Source organism: Lissotriton vulgaris, chromosome 3_1 (genome assembly GCF_964263255.1).
Source record: "Lissotriton vulgaris chromosome 3_1, aLisVul1.2, whole genome shotgun sequence".
Lineage (NCBI taxonomy): Eukaryota > Metazoa > Chordata > Amphibia > Caudata > Salamandridae > Lissotriton > Lissotriton vulgaris.
The window spans coordinates 556,093,167-556,112,236 of record NC_141689.1 but is presented as its reverse complement, the minus strand read 5'-3'; the positions used below and the strand labels follow the sequence as shown (position 1 = coordinate 556,112,236).

The following is a 19,070-nucleotide window of genomic DNA, read 5'->3' as shown; positions in this document are numbered from 1 at the left end:
TGGGGCACAGATTCAGGATCACTGACGGTCTGCTAGGTGACCTCCTCAGCTTAGGGGGCATGGGGAGGGGAGGGGGGGGTGGGCAAAGTCTGTTAAGCATGAGGGGCAGCACCAATTCCTCACGGGCCCTGTCAGGTACGCCTACAATGCTGTACCAGAGGGCGTCTCTTACCCGGTTGCATCTATGTTGAGCCGAGGCTCACTCCTACCTGCAGCTCCCTCTGGCAGGGCCTCTGCTACTACAGACTTGGAGGCCTTGGGCCGAGCGCGACTGTGTGTTGCGAACGTCTGGACATCAAGGCTCTCCCGGAACTCTCGCTCCGAGCTGCTGATGTCAGTTCGCTCTCGCCAGCCAATCCTCAGACCGCACGCATGTCAGCGTGGGTCATGGCTCCCGATCCTCCTGGCTGCTTGGCTTCTGTGGGGTCCGGCCGCTCAGCCCTCGCAGGCCACCACTAGGCTAAACCCTCTCCTCTCACCAGCTGGTGGCCGTCCTGCATCTCCTGAGGCATCTCGCAAGGCCCAGTCCTCCATGCCCCGCCTCTCCGGCTTCGCTTGCCAAAGCCCGCTCCATCTCCCTCCTCAGCTCCACCTCCACCGATCTTGCGACTCGGTAGCCGTCCCAACTGCTCCTGTGCTCTCAGGGGACGGTGACGAGATGGTATTATTGGGCCGGCGGCAAGCAAGAGCAGCGGAGCCCAGCGTCTCATCTCGCCGCCATCTTGGCCACGCCCCCCTTTAAAAGATGTTTTCACTTAAACTAGGTCAGGTTTAGACATGGCAGAGGGGGTTAGAGACATTTTTTGCGTTATCCAAGTAATTCATTTCCCTCTTGATGTACTGAAACAGGGAATTTTCTATTGCATGAAAGAAAATCCAGAGTAACGTCCTTGTTAAATCCAAGATGCAGGTCACCCAGACTGCACACCACAGGCCGTGAGGGGTCAGTTTAAAACTGTTTTTCACATACTAAGCCCTGAGCTCTGTATGTGCTATAAAGGTTTAGCAAGACGGGGAACTCCCAGGAGACAACTTAACAGCCAGTTCTGTTCAGCCTGGAGAGAAATGGTGTTCGAGCAGCCCCAAAGGCTAGCCCAATATGTAAGGATGGGGAGGCGTTTACTTTTACACACCTCCAACAGCAGGATTTTTTTCCAATGTGTGAAGTTAATTATAGATATACACAGCCACACTAGCAAATCTGTGGCAAACTTTATGCTTGCATGGTCCCCAATTTACCTGGAATCAAAAACTACGCCAGGAGATATGCACTCCTCTTACAGTACTTAGGGCTACAAACCATAGTTAAGGTTTTAGAGAGGTTGGTGACATGAACCTATGACCCCATAAAGCTGTCAAATTCCTGAAATAGGATATTTAGGCCGTTACAGGTTCTTCCAAGCAACACGGTATCATCCGCGTAGAGTAATGCTAGGACATTTTCCATGCCGATTCGTGGGACATCCGTGGTACTTGCAGAGAGGGCTGAGCCCAGGCCACTTATATACGAAAGGAATAAAACTGGGGCCAAGATGCAGCCCTGGCACACCCGTTTCCCCAGTTTAAAGCTATCAGTGCGTTCGCCCGAAAGATCAAATCTTGCAGATGCTAAGAGGTGATAGTGAAGGGCCTGAAGGAAATCAATTTTCCCAGCGGTCACTCCCAGGTTAGTCAGGGTTCAGCAGATTTTAGATCTTACCACGCTGTCTAAGGCGCAAGACATGTCCATGAAGGCCAGGCAGATGGAGCCTTACTTAGCGATTAAGTATTAGAGTCACCGACTAGCATGGGTGCAAATTCAGGACAATGATTGTAAAAATTCAGAACAAAGGGTCAAAATTCAGGACAAACATTCAGCACGAAGGTCAAACTTTAGGACAAAGATTCAGGATCTCTTTGAGGGGTCCCCTTAACCACGACTACCTTTAGTGTTGTCACCGACTGGCCCAAGCCAGCCTGCTTCCACCAGAAAGTGTTCTGACCTCATAGGAAGAGTGCCTGCTCACTTTGAGGTTGAGAACAATGCCTTTCCTGGGTGGAGGTGTTCACACCTCCCTCTGGTCAGGAAGAGCCATCTGTGGCAGGGAGTTTCAAAGGGCTTGCTGCCTTTGTAATGCAACCCGAACCTCTCCTGTTAGAAGGAGCAGGCCTTCCTTTTTGGCAGGAGGACAGGTGGTGAACCTTAGAAAGGACAGGAGGTGTTCCCGCCCCGACCCTGTGTCAACTTACCCATCCAGTGCTGGAGGCGAGGTAAAGAACAATTTTCAGTCCCAGCCATCTTGAAGATAGTGGGCCTTAACCAATCAGGGCTAGGACTATGTCTTCAGCCCACAGGATGTGGGCATAATAGAGGGTGTACACACTCCTGGTAAGGGGCCCACTGCCCAATACCCGTCACTTCCTTGTAACACCCCTAAAACTAGTAATTAGGTGGCATCCCCAAGCCCTTAAACTTCAGTTCACAATGATCTAAGAAGAGCCAGACACAACAGAGTGGCACCAGCAGAGAAGACTGCAGACACCAACTGACCTAACTCCAACCCTACCGGCCTGTCTGTAGCCCTTTACGGTCCAGTACCCAGCAATCTCCAGAACCTTGGGAGGACCGCCTGCCTCGATAAAGACCAAGATCTCCCTAGAACAGCTGACCTGTTCACAAAGAAACAATCGTCAAATAAAAGACTATGTGACCTGAAGAACAGCAAAGCCTGCCCCCGGTTCCACCTCAACACCTGACGCATCTGGCCCTAGTCCAAGTGGCCCACCGGTACCAACAAGGTCCCCCTGTGCTGCAGAGCCAGAGTTCACTGTGAGCTGACCTCTCTAGGACCACCCGACGTCGCCTGCAGCCGCTGCATGGAGACCCCACCCCAACCGTGACCTGCTCTGGAAGCCGTTTCGATGCTAAAAGACACCCATGCGCTCATCCGTCTTGGTGAAGAAGATCAAAGTTGTATCTACGTCCCCGAGCATCGCAACATACCTTTGCACCTATTGGCTCCATTCGACCGCCCTCCTGGCCTGAGCCTGCAGCCTGTTTCCGATTTTGGCTGTCTCTTTTGATTTACTTTGGGCACCTGAAGCTGTGTTGGCATCCTGCACTCAGCCAGCCCTCTGCCACTGGTGGTGTAGTGTTGGTGCTGCTTTGCCCCCATCCAGTGCTTGCTTCAAACCCTGGAGACTGCCCCCCTCCAAGCTGCTGCTTCTTACCTGTAAGAAGTCTCTGTCCGATTGCCCCCTAACCCTACTGATCTGTATTGGGTGAACAGACTCAAACTTGCACTTTGCACCCAGCAGCCCCTGTGCCGCTGGTGGTGCTGAACTGAACCTTCCCAATACTGAACTTAACTTTCTGAAAATTGCACTGTATCCATTTAAAAAAAATATTTTTTTTATTGATTTTAGATATCAAATAGTCACATATAATGTATGTATGCATTTCAATTGAATAGTAACAATTACTTATAACATAACAGTGCACAATGACTCACTCAGTTGTTATCAGTGAGTGCCCATCCTTTCGCGACATTTCCATCTCCACAGTTGGGGAGAAACATATAATTCCCCTCTATGTGTATTCCACCCGCTTCATTTTTTATCCCATTTCTTAAGACAGCCCCTAGATTTATATACTTCTTTTTCTGCAATCATACATTTGTCCATTTCCACAGCTCAAATCTTTAGTGATGGTCTTTCCGCTATCCCCATTTCATTGCAATTGGTCTTTCAACTAAAGTGCACATTAGGGTGGCTAATTGCTGCTCCACTTCTGTAAGATCGGTGGACTCCCAAATGTTAAGAAGCCCCATTGGTGCTGTTAGGGTTATTTGTTTCCCTGGTGCATCCTGTATTTGCGTCATTGCCCTGTCCCACAGGGACCGTATTTGGGGACAGTCCCATATTATGTGATAGAAGGATGCCTCTTGGTGACATCTGCACAAACAGAGCACGTCCTGTCATGTTCCTATTTTGCCTAAGGTGACCCCGGTAAAGTATGTTCGATGTAGTATTTTTAATTGCATCAGTCGAAAACGATGATTTATGGCTGCTTCCCTTGGGGACATCAGTGCAATTTGCCAGTCCTCATCTTCAATGCTTCCGATGTCGGCTTGCCAGTTATCTCTGAGAGAACGAAAGGGATCTGGCAAGCTATTGCACAATTTGTGATATGTTAGTGATATGGCTTTGTCTGGAATCGGCTCAGAGAGCAACCGATCTTCCAAGGGGGAGGACTCTGGCAAATTACTTAAGTCTGGGAGTGCCGCCCTGAGTGCATGGCGGATCTGCAGGCAATGAAAAATCTCCCCTTGCGCCAATTCATATGTCTTTTGTAGTTCGCTGAATGTATAGATTTTGCCCTTCCTGACCAGATGGCATACTGTGTACAGTCCAATTATGTCCCACTTATCGAATCCTAATTGATGACACAGTAACCCCAGTTTTTGAGAAGACCACAGGGGTGTGGCCTGAGTCATCACCCCGGCCCAGCCCAGACGTATGGTCGCCTGAAGCACTGTATCCATTTTTTAAACTGGAAAGTATTTCTATTGAAAAACCTATTTACCTATGCCAAAGTTCTGTGGTTCTGCAAAATAAATATAACCAAGTATAATTTTTATAAATTGGTCTTGGATTTATTCATTGAGTATCTAATTTATTGCCACTGAGTGTAAAACAAATGCTTAACACTGTTTTCTGATAAACCTACCTGCTCGACCACATTACCACAAAAGAGAGCATTAATATTATCTACTTTAGCCTCTCGGGATCCATTGGACTCTCTGCAGGTTATACCTCTTTTTGGTATAGTATATAGAGAGCCAGCTTCCTACACAAACTCTATGTGTCAGATCGCTCCAGGTATTCCATGTCTGTTCAGCTGGTGATGACTGATTGTGGCTTAACAGCCTGAGCTGCTGACTTTGGAGCCGGTGGAACCCAGGTTCGAGTGTTGTCATTAACATCCTGTGATTCTGGGTAAATCATGTATTTTTCCTGTGCCTACAATTGGGCGCCATGAGACCCTCACTGGTGATTTGCCACACTTTACAAATCCTGTATTTAGGGTCTCGCACAGTATTGAGTGATGGATAAGATTGATAGTGGACAGGTCCTGTGTGAGAGTAAGATCATTATGCAGGAAAAGTGAGTTATTAACCAGCCTGCATGAGGTATAAATGGCTGCGGACTGATATTATGGTATTATTGTGGGACAGAATGGTTAAATAGGAGTTGACATTACTATATAATTCCCTGGCTAGCCAAATATATATCAGCCCTCCTCAGTTTACCTGTATATGGAAAATAGAACACTGATTGGTCTGTTTCATTTCTGTGAGCTGTACACTGCAGATTTTCATTGATGCACAGAAGTGTGCTACAGACTCGAAACTGTATACGATGTTGCCCAGACTTATATTTTGTCTTGGACCATTTTAGGTGCCCCTCTGCCTTACAGTTAGGGGTCCAACTACAGAAAATAAATACGCATAAACACAGACAGACAGAAAATCACTGTTTGTTAAGAAAATGCAATTTTTCAAACAATGGGGGAGAAATACAACCAAGGTTCCAGCCCGGAGGAGTTGTCTGGCAGGTCACAGTGTGGGCTTAGAAGATTCTGGTATTAGAGCACATCCATCATGTTATGTAGGCATTTCTACGTGTGCTCTTCATTTTCCATTAACTGGAAACATTTTATAGAAACACTAATTATAATAAAATTCAATTTCTATGTTCATGGACTATACCTTCCTACCACCTGTCGCGCAATCAGCTGTGGTAGTACTTTCACCTCAGGTTCTTTGTCACTGCACAGACTACAGGAATGCTAGCTATGCCCCTGACAGGGCTGGCTTTAGTGCTGGTGCCAGATGGTGGGAGAATATTTTTGTTGTTTTTCACCCTACCCCTACCCCCGCCCCCCCCACAGACCCGCTCTGACGTGTAGTTAATTTATTTTACACTGCTACTCATTACAATTATATAGGGTGGAGTAGGATGTTGGGATGTGTTATATCACACCCATATTATACAAACACAATGGTTGTATAAGTGTGAAGGCCAATGCATAGGAATTATTACTTGAGACCAGGGCCACTGGAATTATGCAACTGTCCAACCGCAGCATTTTTTGCATAATTATAGATTTGCTGCATTTGCTACATAATCCTTTGTCTGTCGCATATTCTGCAGATTTTAGCTGAAATGATTCAAAAGTTACTAAAAACAGAGCAACACGTTTCCATGCAGTGGAAGGCCCTTTGCAAAGAGTGACTGGTCACCTTTCTGTTGCTTATTGATATATTTGGGTGTTAAACTGGTACTAACGTGGTGCAATTTATGCCCAGAAAGTGTTAGCAAGTTTAAAAATGCAAAAGTAATTATGTAATACTATTACAAAATTTGCTGCATTATGCCACATAATTTGCCTTTACCTGCTGCATAATTTACTCAACCCTGCCACATTATTATTCATTGGAACCCTATTGAGCAACCTTAGAATATTGAAAGATTAGAGAAAAACACTAAGGTGCCCATTAGGATGTCGGGCGGATTTCCCCAGCCAGGCTGGCGGTAGTCTCCGCCAGCCTGGCGGGGGCAATCCGCCCGACGTCCTCACTTGTTTTCCCCCCGCCATATAAGTATGGCGGGGGGACCTCGGCGGACGGAAAGACCGTTCGCCGCTTTTCTGCCCCGGTCGCCTTGCGGCTGGGGCGGAAAAGGAATAATATGGTGGCGGTGTCTATCAGACACCGCCAGCCATATTATGATGGGCTTTGTACAATGCCTTTCCATGGCGGCAATGCCACCACGGAAAGGCATGCGGTCTTCACTTTCGGGCCCTCTGCGGGCCCCCAATGTGAAGGAGGGGTGGGGGGTGCACACGGGGGGTACCTGTGGTACCCCCCTGCATTTGCATATACAATGCGGTAGGCACAGCGCGGTGCCTGCCGCATTGTGTATGCAAATGCATACATTCATTTATAACATTGTGGCGGGCAGTGCAGAGAGCACCGCCCGCCACAATGTTATAAATGCAGGATGCGGCGCCACTGTGGCGGCCGCATCCTAATACCACCCACGGGACCCCCGCCCTTATGGCAGGCGGTCCCAATCCCCGACAGGATGGCGGGCGGGCAAAGTCCGCCCGCCATCCTAATGACCCCCAGAGTCTTTAAACCGGTACCTTGCAGTTTGCATACTGCTATTTGATTTTGGTTCATAGCTCACTGTGCTATTTTAGGATTGTATCTTATGAACTGCAATTAACAAAAAGGTACCCGCGACAAAAACAGTAACCCACTGAGCTGTCTACATAGAAAATAATTCTTTGATCTGCATGTTACACATGCTTTGCTGGAGGCACACTATCCCTCTGCACTACTTCCAAACTAAGGTGACATGGTGGGCAAAATATTGATGGACTGGGATGCGGCCTGAGTAATTATCAGTGACTGAGATTAATTTCAGCACTCCATTCATCACTTTACTATACACTTCAGCATTCTGAGATTAAAACGTCTGGGAAACTATCAAGTATAAATGTAATCAAAAACCTTTATCAGGTAATTTAATATTCCTAAAACTGTGGGAGATTTTCTTTTGTGAAATGTTTGAATAAATCTGTTTTCAAGTCAGGAAAAGGGCGGGACTTCCCAAAAATTGGTGAGGGTTAATGGGGACGGGTTTCTACCCAGGGAAATATGTTTTCTCTTTAGAAAAGAAATGGTAGCAAGTGCTTCATTATATTTTAAATTTTTAATCAAAATATACTGAAGCTGCATTCCTGAACGTATAAATGTTTACACATGGCGAGTCCTCCTGAGACTGACGTAGCATTTTAAAAGTACTTTTGGAATTATCTCCTGAGCAGCCCCAAATTTGTTCCAAATATAGGAGTAACCCTGCACGACCAAATTTTCAATTTTGTGAGTGAAGGACCTTGTAAATCTCATTAGGCACATGTGCATCTCATAATATGCTCAGATTTGCTCATATGTTTATACTAGGACTACAGTAAAAGATATTTGGTGTGAATCTGAGATGCTTCCCATATCTCATATTTTCTCCCAGGGCAAATTTTTTATGAAACAAGGCCCAGTATGTTACACACAGATTCGAACTAACGCACCAGAGTTAAAGTGAAGATTGTACCCTATAAATTGCTGGCACACAAGGGATCTGAAGGCTGCGCCTTTAGCCCTGTAATAAGTGTCAAAATGTAGCCTCCACCTCCCCAGAGCGTGGCTTCTGGTGAGGTGACAGCAGCCGCTAAACAAAACCAGAATGCCATGCCCAAGGCTCTGGCGGAGGAATTGATAAACTGCGCAAAGAGGCCAATTATAATTCTGTATGTGATAATTAGGCCGGCAAACAGAATGATAATGGGCCGATAGCAATCTGTGCCAGGTTGGGTAGGGGCTGCTGCAGGCCCTTCTCATCGCAGGAGGAGCACGAGCGGGCCCCTGCAGTGAGGGTTACAGAACTCTGAGGCAGGTTGTAGGGGAACAGCTCACTCCAATGTGCAAATTTACGGACATCTGTGAAAAAATTCCTCACGGACACGAGGCCCAAATAACAGGCGGTCCGAGACAGTTGGTCACCTTAGTATACTTGCTTATAAGCAAATGCAAGTTCAGGCATTGCTCCACCATACTCAACCTCTCACTGAAGCCATAGTGCACCTCCGACAGTACGTTCGACTCCCTGACCCATAACAAAAGGCGCTCTAGCACAACTCGCACAGCAATGTTCACAGCGGAGTCCAGCAGGGAAATTGACCGATACCTGCATGGAAATTGAGGTTTACCCTTCTTAAAAGTAGGGACGATGATGGAGGTGTGCCATAATTCAGGGAAGTTGGTTTTAGTGCACACATTAGAATAATTGCAAAGCAGAGGAGCCCAAAGCTCTGGTAAAGATTTGTAAAAATCCACAGGGACACCATCTGTTCCTGGGGCCTTGTTAGATGGGATCTTCATGATAGCTTCCCAGGTCTCTTCTAAGGTAAATTCCAGAAGTAAAGGAAGGACCACCTCTATCGCAGTACACGCTGGGAGCATGCTAGGGTCATATAATGCGCTAAAGTGGTTGACCCAGGGCTAATAATGGTGATAGTAGAGTTCTTGTTAACACCCTTGGTGCCACTATCATTAACCACCTTCTGCCCTGGGGTCTTTCCCCAGGAAATCATTTGGATCTCTTTAATACTGTCACGCTGAGCGGTATTGTACTCAGCTCTACACTGTTGGACCGTACAACAAACCCTTGATGATTCCTTCAGGGCTTTATGTAGGTCTACCAAGGCCTTGCTAGAGGATGGGTCAAACCACTTTGCCTAAGGGTTGACAGGTCTAATTGGCTTCATAAGTAGCTTAAAAACTGTAGACCCAAACTGCACAAATTGATTGGCCACAACCTGGATCAACAAAGGAAGAGAAACAATTATGCAACCTGTTCAGATGGTTAACACACAAGTTTGACATGAGGGCCTTTACGTCTGCATCCCTCCAAGCCAGACAAAGCCCTTGAGAGTTGACAGCTAAGGATTACAAAGACCCACCTTTAACGCCTCTCTCACCCTGGTGAAGAATTAATCCCAACCATAGTGAGTTGCGATCACAAAATGAAATTTCCTCCGTCCATTCCATCAGGACTCTGGATATGAAAATATCAGTAATTGAGCCAGAATTCCACCTAAAAAATGTGGCATTTTTGGAAAAGAGAGAATCCAACACTTCACAAGCATTGATGAGGTCAAGTGAATTAATTAATTATAAGTGATCTTTGGCCCTTCGGTCCATGCATTGGGGTGCATCTCCTGGACTGACCTTATCAAACATGGTAGAAACATTATCCTGCTGCATAGGCACCAATTTAGTACAAAAATCACCACCAGCAACAATTTGAAACACCGTGTGCAAATAAAAAAATTTAATATCAATTTCTAAAATAAAATCTAGGAACCTATCATTATTATTAAGGCTAGAGTCAGACGCAAAACACCCATTATAAAAATGAATACAAACAATGTTCATGCCATTAGGCCACGTAGATAATAACAAATCTTGGGCTGAGGAGTTATCGGTACATATCACATTGGTTTTGCACTCCAGGGTTATAATCCTCTGCTTGCTCAACCACAGGGGGAAGGGATCACCAGGACCATTTCAGCGACAAACCCATCCAGGCTAATAGCTTCATAACCCAAGATTCTTGAGAAAAAATAATATTGTAGTTTTGACACCGTCGTGTCTGTCAGTTTTACATATACAGGATATATTTGAAGGTAATTTTGAAACAACAAAATATTTTTAAAAATTCATTCTTTTGACGAGACTCACATGTTTGATAAAGTGCTCCAGAGTAGCATAAGCGATAGCAATCCCGTCATGCGTGCTAGTTCCTCGTCCCAGCTCATCCAAGATAACCAGCGAACGGGATGTTGCTTTTTTAATTATTTCTGCTGTCTCTGATAATTCCTCCATAAATGTACTGCGACCTTTGTATATGTTATCCGCTGCTCCCATTCTGAAAGAGAAATCGAAATGCAAAACATATTTAAAAAATTACACCAGAAACCATGGCCATGTCACTGGCAGAGCAGGTTTACTTCGACGTAAAATTATTAAACTAGTACAGAAAAAGAGAAAAGCCAATCTGAAAACAGTGCAGGCCATTTATTTTAAATCAGGCAGTGAGTGGACACATGGAGCGGCCTTCAAGATGGCCACATTCTTGTAAATACGACTTGCCAGGGGCTCTTTTTTATTGGGCATAAAACAGGAAATCTTTTGTATGTTTTCATGCTTTTGGCATTTCGGTAGTGTGACCCTTGCCAGAAGGCAGCCATGTGCAGTACATAGTCAAAGACAAAGACAAGCCTAAAGTGAACAAGGAGAGGAAGATGGGTTGTGGATTGTTAAAGCATTGTGATGCAGTTTTCTTTAAAGAGGTGATCCTTCAACTCTTCCCTAAATTGGTGCAACATTGAGTCAGTCCTGATGGATACGAAGATAGCATTCCAGATCCAGGGTGCAAAGATGGAAAAGGCCTGTTGACTTGACTTTTCTTTCTTTACACTTCTTAGTCTTCAGTCTAATGGTGACTTGGCTGCATCAAGATCCACCAGAGATGGTGAGTTGGTCTGCGACACAAGCAGGGGTGCTGGCTGCAATAGATTTGTAAATAAGGCAGCTAGTTCGGTAAACGGTAAGGTGCGTCAAGCAGAGGCAATGGATTTCAATCAGAATGGGGGTGAAGTGTTCATATTTCTTCAGCCCATGGATGACGTGCTACAGAATGTCTAAAGTACCTAAGGGGTGCCAGTGTGGAGTCTGGGAGGCCAGGGAGTAGAGCACTGCCACCATCCTGAGGCGAGTGTACGAGTGCTTGAACAGATACTCTGAAGGAGTTTTCTGTAAGAAATGGTTTTGACTTTCTTTTTTGCACCACTTGAGTGACTGTATGTGGGAGAAAAACAAGAGTGCCTGTGAAGTATTTTGAGTTTGTAAGATGCTTACTGGTGCTGATTCTCGTCTCCAGGCACCTAGGCAGGGCATTTCAAAATGGCAGATCGGACGCCTTTAGTTCTTTGTGGAGGCCTGACTTGAGATGTTTCTAAGGATGGTAAACCTGGTTATGTGTCTTGGTAGTAGGAAACACTGCATTAGAGAGGGTGCAGTTTCAGGGAAATGCAGCATATGAAAGGGGTTAGTTCATCTCATCACCACAGCTGATCTCATCAAAGACAAGATGGAGAAAATAGTGAGGATCAGCCACAACTGCAACGTGTGATAGTGCATCTAGTCCATCTTTGAGCGAAGCGATTGGATATATCCAAACCCACCATAACAATATGTTTAGAGCCCTCAATCAGCCTGTGTCACAACTGAATCCACGGAGGTTGAAATTACTTTTGTACCACTGATTAAGTGCAAAGTAAAAAATTCCACTGTCTTGCCCATAGGCTTCTTGCCTGAGAGAAGGGCAAGGGTGTACCATGTGTCTTCATACAATTTACCGTTCACCACAAGACGGTGGTTAAAAAAGGGATTTAGGAAGAATTGAAAGAATTGAAAGAACCTCTGCTTGAAAGAAAACGCTGTCTTGGAGCCACCACTTCAAATGCTTACCCAAAATAAATACCAATGAAGAGAAACCTTCCATTTATAAGAAAGCCATACTTGCAAGAAACTGGATCATCAATTGGGGTGGGTGACTATCTACTTCCTGGAATAATCACAACTCTTGTCAGGGTGAATCCATAAAAGCAATAAATTAATCTGGACTCAAACACCTGGTAGTTATGTCACAGAGCAGACAGACTTAACTATGAGCAATGTGTAAAGCATATTTGCAGTACCAAAACAACAATGAAGTCAAAAGGTAACACAATACCTGGTCAGTGTGACTGTTTACCCCGCGGAGCTCCACCACTAAGTGCTGCCCCCTGAGCTCTGTTGCATGATGTTCAAGGCCCTCCTCCACCCGCAGGCTCCTGACCTGTGCCTCATCCCCAGTGGTCCACTGTGAGAGCATTCTGCTCTTCTGCTGCTCTGACCCTGCCTCTCTTTCCTTAAGTGCCCATTTTCCTCTTTCCTTAGTTCTGCCCTTCTATTCCTTTTCTCATTTACACTACTCACTCTTTCTTTAATTTTCACTTTTCACTTCTTGGTCTTTTATTCATTTTACCCTGCCACTGCTCGCCCGTGGCCCCTTCCCTCACCAGTGTGTCCTTCCCGCTCTCACCTCCCAGTTAATCTCTACTTAATGGCGCCCGCTGCGTGGCAAGAAGAGCAAGACCACTGACCTGGGGAGTGTGACTGCTTTCCCTGCGCTGCTACACTACTAAGTGAGGCCTACTGAGCTCTGTTGCAGGGTGTTCAAGGCCCTCCTCCACACGCAGGCTCCTGCCTGTGCCTCATCTCTGGTGGTCCAGTGGGAGAGCATGATGCAAAGGGGAGTGCAGTTCCTAAAGGGGTGTTGAAGGGGAAAGGGGAAAAGAAAAAGCTTTTGTCATGATGCCCTCACACACCCTGAGAGGTGTCATGCTTCATCATTGGGCTTTGCTCCTCGTCGGGCCGGCGCTGCAATGCTCGACGGGCTCACCGTTTCCGGAGCTCTTTGTCGGAGATCTTTTTAAGGAAGCCGTTGGGTGAGTGTAGGTGTGGGGACCGTGGGGGGTTGTGTGCACGTGGGTAGTGGTTTAAAATAGGTAAGGGTCAGTCCTATACTAAATAATTTTTAATGGTTGAGGTAGATCCTGCCTAGTTAAAAAGTAGGAATGGACGCCCTATGTTAATATAATGTTCCTAGAGGGCAGTCTCTAAAGTGGGGTCGACATGTTTCATGCCTGGTTGTTCGGAAAGAATCGGGTGGCACTTCTTCAGGACATATGTGAAGTGTGGTGCACAACTACAAACAGGCTCAAAGATTGTTAGAGGTAGCCTGTTGTGGGGCCTTTGTAGTCCTATACTGGGCATATTAGAAACCAGTTAGTAAAGGAGCTACGGCCAGACGGGGGTGTAAGGGAGCACAATGTTGCTCTACTCGGAAGGGTGGCGGCAACTTGCTTCTGAGCCTTCCCTCGCTCCGAATCCCCGTGGGAGAGCACTCTGCTCTTCTGCTGCTCTGCCTCGGTTTCTCTTGCCTCTGTCCTTTTGGGCCCCATTTCCTCTTTCCTTCGTTCTGCCATTCTGTCACTTTTCTCTTTTTCACTTCTCACTCTTTTCTTCGTTTTCCTTCATTTTCACTTTTTACTTCTCACACTTTCCTTTGTTTTCACCTTTTCACCTTTCACTTCTCATGCTTCCCTTTGCTTTCCTCAACTGCTGCTGCCCCCGTGGCCCCTCCAGTGTGTCCTTCCCACTCCCGCCTCCAAGCTGAACCGACCCCTACTTAATGGCTGCTGCTGCTTGGCTTCGCAGCGGACGTGCGCGGCTGGCACCCCAAAGGTGAGTCCGCCTGCACCCAACCGTGACCAGTGCCAGGGACCCTGGTCAGAGGACCAGCCTCCTCTGCAACTACAGCACCCTCCACGATCTCAACCCGGGACGCAACAACATCTGCCAGCTTTTGATACTGACCAACCCCCACGGCCCTCTCTCGTGTCTACACTGCCACCTCAACTTCACCCACCTCCATACCCCAGCAGCATCACCTAGCCTACCAGACATCCCCACTCGCAAACTACTCAACTGTATCCTCCTCGATGTACATTCCCTACACAAACATAGAAACCTGGACCAACGCCAACTCTGCACCGACATTGCCACCGCTATTCACAACAGATACAAGATCTTGCGCAAGGACCGCCCCATCCGTCCAGGAGGAGGCATCACCGTCGTTCCCAAAAGCAACCTCAGCATGACCATAACAAAACGACCCTCATGGAGCAACTCCACTTCCAGATCCAGACCAACCCCAAAACGACTCTCCACAGAACACTCATCTCTAGGCCACCGGCCCCCGCGTTCCCTTTACCGACACCATCAGCGACCTCATCGCACCCCACACCCTCGCATCCACAGACTACATCCTACTCGGAGACCTAAACTTTCACCTGGAAACCATGACGACTCAAACACTGCCTCCCTTCTAGAAAACCTTGCCAACATGGACTGAAACAACTAGTCACTGCCCTCCCACACACAGCAGACACACTCGACTCACCTGCATGACCACCGCCTCCCACGCAGAAGCTGGAACAAAGTCACCGAAGACCAGCTTACCTCTGCCCTCGTCAGCACCCCACCACCCACTACCTCAGACGTAAACACTGCAGCACGCAACCTCCACCACTGGATCACAAACTGCGCTGACACACTCTCCCAACTCAAAAAAGCCCCTGGAAGACACATCAAGAAAGCAAGCTGGTTCACGCCTGCACTCTAAGAATCCAGGCGCTCCTGCAGAAGACTCGAAAAGAGATGGAGGAACAACAAAGCCACAGAAAAACATGCTGCCTACAAAAGCAGCCACCGCCGAACACCACCAACTAATCAAAACTACAAGGATGAAATCCCTCCAAGACAGAATCCTCACCAACGCACACAACACCAAAGAGCTCTTCATAGTAAAAAATGATGCCTAAGTCTGCAGCCAAACAACATACATCCCACCCTTCCATGAACTCTGCAACAGACTCAGCACCATCTTCCACCACAAGATTAAGATGATCTACGACAACCAAGACCACCTCACCGCTCCAGCTCATCCCTCATGTGACACCACCCAACAGACTCTGCTCAAATGGATCCCGCTCAATTAGGTAAATTGAGTAATTGCTTATTTGTTCCTTTAATCAATTAAGTATATGTTGTGTTTTTTAATGTATATTCCATTTTTATAGTTAAATTAGTCATTTAGATTTCTGTAGGGTGTTGCTGGGTTTGTAGGTGAATAGGGTAGTAAATTAATAAAGTTCGCATTTTTTTTAACTGATTCATGTTTATGTTAATTAAATATTTTTTTACATCTTTATTCGGAATTTTGCAGTCCAACAGGATAATCACACAATACAATTACAAACCAACTAGCTCATCCACTAAGGTAAAGCAACATCCACCAAAAGCGCAACATAGTAATATTGTCAATATACAGGCATTTGTCTCGTCTGAACCCTCCTGGCTCACCCCAGCTACGGCCACCCCTGGGTAGCCAAACATCCCAGAGTGGTTCACAGTTGCATTTCTATGTTCTGGACCATTTACTTGCCATTCTCTCTAGCTCATGTCAGTCATCATCTGTCACAGGGTTATTTACCATTTGGTTCATCATATCTGCCCCACTCTCTTAGATCCTTGTCCGCCAAATCATCTGTTATCACACGTTTTCATTGCAATTCGTTTTCCATGGCCCACTCCAACATAACCATGGTCCATTCTGGGACAGTGCGCCTTCTATCCGATAACCAGTGTATGGCTATTTGACCTTTCACAAGGAGTATACCCAGTTTAGCAAATTTGTGTTGTACAGTCCCCTGACTGGGTTTGTGTACTATGCGGAATAGGCAGTGACGGGCTGAATTTGGGATACAAACATGGGTCACCTGTTTGAGTCATATTACCATCTCCTCCCAGGGACTCGTTAGTGCTCTACATGTGCAAGTCATATGGAGGAATGTGGTGTCCTGTTCCATACATTTTGGGCAGGCCGTGAGCCTACTATGGTATATTCTGTGTGATTTACTGGGTGTCATAAAGTTACAATGAAGGACGTGTAAAGTTCATTTTAACTCTGGCATTTAGGGTGACCAACCATCCGTAAATTTCACGGACTGCCCGTTATTCGGGCCCCTTGTCCGTTGTCCGTGAGCATTTCTTTAACGGACACCTTTTGTCCGTAATTTTGGGGATGGCCGCAAGCTGTGCCAGCTCGCACTTCTCTGAGGCTGCAGCCGCCCTTCCCCGACCTTGCTCAGTCTTTATACCGGCCCATTGTCATTCTGATGGGGCCGATTATCACCTAAGGAATAATAATGGGCCACAGGTGTAGGGAAACACGGGCGGGGGGGGGGGGGGGGGGGGGGGGGTTAGGGGGAAGGGGGGCTGTCAGATAAGTGTTTCATGGCCCTTCCTTTGGTCTGTAACTCGCAGATCAGCTAGAATAATCACTGTGATGCTGCAGCTTGAGTGTGTGTGTGGAGAGGGGCAGAGGGTGCTGAAGTAGACAAAAGCGGCGACAGAAAGGGAAAGTATGATAATGGTAAATCAAGCAAGCACTTGCAATGCAATAGGTCTTGCATTTACGCGATTTTGAGGTATTGGCATTGTAAATGACAATACTTTTTATTTATGCTTCAAAAACCAAAACATTAATAAGAGGCATTGTCATTTACAATGCAGATAGCTCAAACTCGCGTAAATGGGAGACCTGTTGCATTGCAAATGCTTGTATTTTTTTTTTATCCGAGCGCTGTGCAATGTCTTGCAACATACCAGTGTATGCACAGAAAAAGTGTCACTGTTAGTGTCTCACGAGACTTTTCAGTTCCAATGCGGGGTGAGTGATTAGTTAGTAAAAAAAATTGCAAAGTACTGGCAAATTACTGTTTGTTACAAAATCTTAATTTTGCTGTAAAAATGTAGCTATTTCACCCACGTCTAGATCCAACCTGGATTGTGCATTAAGAACTTTGTGACTATTGCCAGTTTAGAAGTGGGGAAGCAACTGAAGGCTCAAGCCAGAGGCCTGGTACTGGCTCAGCCTGAGGGTGTCTAGGTCCCTCGAGCCCAAAACAAGCTGTACTTTAATGTGGCATCTGTCTTCCAGCCACCCTCTACCATCATGAGCTAAGGCTTCAAAACAAATGATAAACATGTGTTTTTAACAAGGACTATTTAAAGAGAAGCCCAGGGCTGGTGCCCTGTGTTTGGAATACAGGGAGCCACCTGGCAGATCTGTCTGTGGAGCACCCGTGACCTCTTCTGGAAGGCTGCATTCAATGAGCTCTGTCACTGGGGTGTCCAGCATAGGTCCAGGAGTGTCGGGCAGTGCTCAATTTGTAAACAAATAAGTCCTAGGGCCCTCGTTGGAAAGCAACTGCACCTTGCACCACCCTTTGAACCTGCCAGGGCTGCCAATGACAGGACCAACACAATTTGTAATCATCACACTCCTAAAACTCACAGCTATTGAACATCTTGTGCTTTATTAAAGATCAAGAAAAATGTTTTTTTGTGTGTCTCCTTGAACCACGTTTAGTCACGTCTTCTGTCTAAAGTCAGGTGCCAACCATGGCACACTAGAGGAAACACTATCAGCAGTGATGCTCTTCAACCTCGGATCCACGCATGTCCGGCATGTTAACTAGACCGCTATCCATCATGGCTGCTGGGGATGAAGCGATAAGGAGCATGTGAGAAGCAGCTGCAGATGGAGCTGTCGCAGAGACGGGCGTGCCGCAGCATCCCCTCGGGCTCTACCCGTGAGATGCTCTCATGCCGGTGCAGCAGCATGTGGGTGCCAGGGCTGCCCACGCAAAAAGTGGATGCCCAGCGCTGTGCCACTGAGCACCATGGTGGGCTTGGCAGCGTAGCAGACATGAGAGGGGGAGGGAGAAGAGAGCGAACTGGAGCTTTCAAACTTCTCTTTTAGTTGACCAGCATGCATATTCAAGGGGTCTTGTCTGGTCACAACTCCCACGACAAGCATGCTTTCATTCTCTATGTGGACAAAACAAAATGCGGCACAAACTCATTCAGACACCTGACCAAATCGAGCAGAGCCAGACACCAGCAGAAGCGCAATTATGCTCATTTAGAAGCATTTTCACCTGCACAAGTATGTCCTTTGCATAGTTAAGCATGCAGAACTGCCTTCACACAGACGTAATCAGGAATTCATTAAACCTTTTCAGGAGCACTCTTCATGGTCAGAAAAAAAGCCCCAGGCATCAAATACAAGCGTGCACGCCTCCCCCGGCAGCAGGGGGAGGGGGAGAGAGGAGGGGGCCTGCACGATTCCCTTCCGAGAGCGAGCAGCAAGGCATGATAATTGCTACCATATGACGCTGTTGCTCGCTCCAGCAAGGGAATCCCCACTCGTGCATGTGTTGCCATTGAAGGCAATGGAACGCGTGCACGTTTTTGCCTCAAAAAGGGAATCAACGGCTATAGGTCTTTTTGCCTATGCAGGGCATGTGTGCTGCTAGGCGGATGCAGCGCATGCGCGCTGCTAAGCGGGACCTAAAAATAGCACAAGGCAACTGGAGGGAGAAAGCGAAGGAAGAATAGAATGCAAATAATGAAAGAAAGCTGGAAAGAAAGAGAAAGATTTAGATATAACAATGGAAGGAAGGACAAGAGGATGATCAAATGGAAAAAATGGAACACAAATTAATGTTAATGTGGAATATTGAAATATGAAAAGAAAATGAAATATAAATTGAAAGAATAGAGAGAGACAGAGACGAAATGAAAGGGTGCACAGACAGAAAGATGGAAAGAAAATAAATGGAGGATGTAAAGAAGAAAGTAGAGAACAAACGTGGATAGAAAGAAGGACATAAGAAAAGAAAGAAAATGAAAAGACGGAAAGAATAAAAGACAAACTTCAATATAGGT

The 19,070-nt window shown here is 46.5% G+C and overlaps 1 protein-coding gene across 1 annotated transcript in view; it reads right to left on the bottom strand.

Moving 5' to 3' along the window:
- Positions 1–19,070, bottom strand: part of MSH3 (mutS homolog 3) — a 2,089,876-nt gene that overhangs the window by 136,374 nt on the left and 1,934,432 nt on the right. Inside the window, exon 21 of the mRNA XM_086960834.1 lies at positions 10,347–10,533. Coding sequence (XP_086816960.1) covers positions 10,347–10,533 — 187 coding nt within the window. The remainder of the gene's footprint in view (positions 1–10,346; positions 10,534–19,070) is intronic.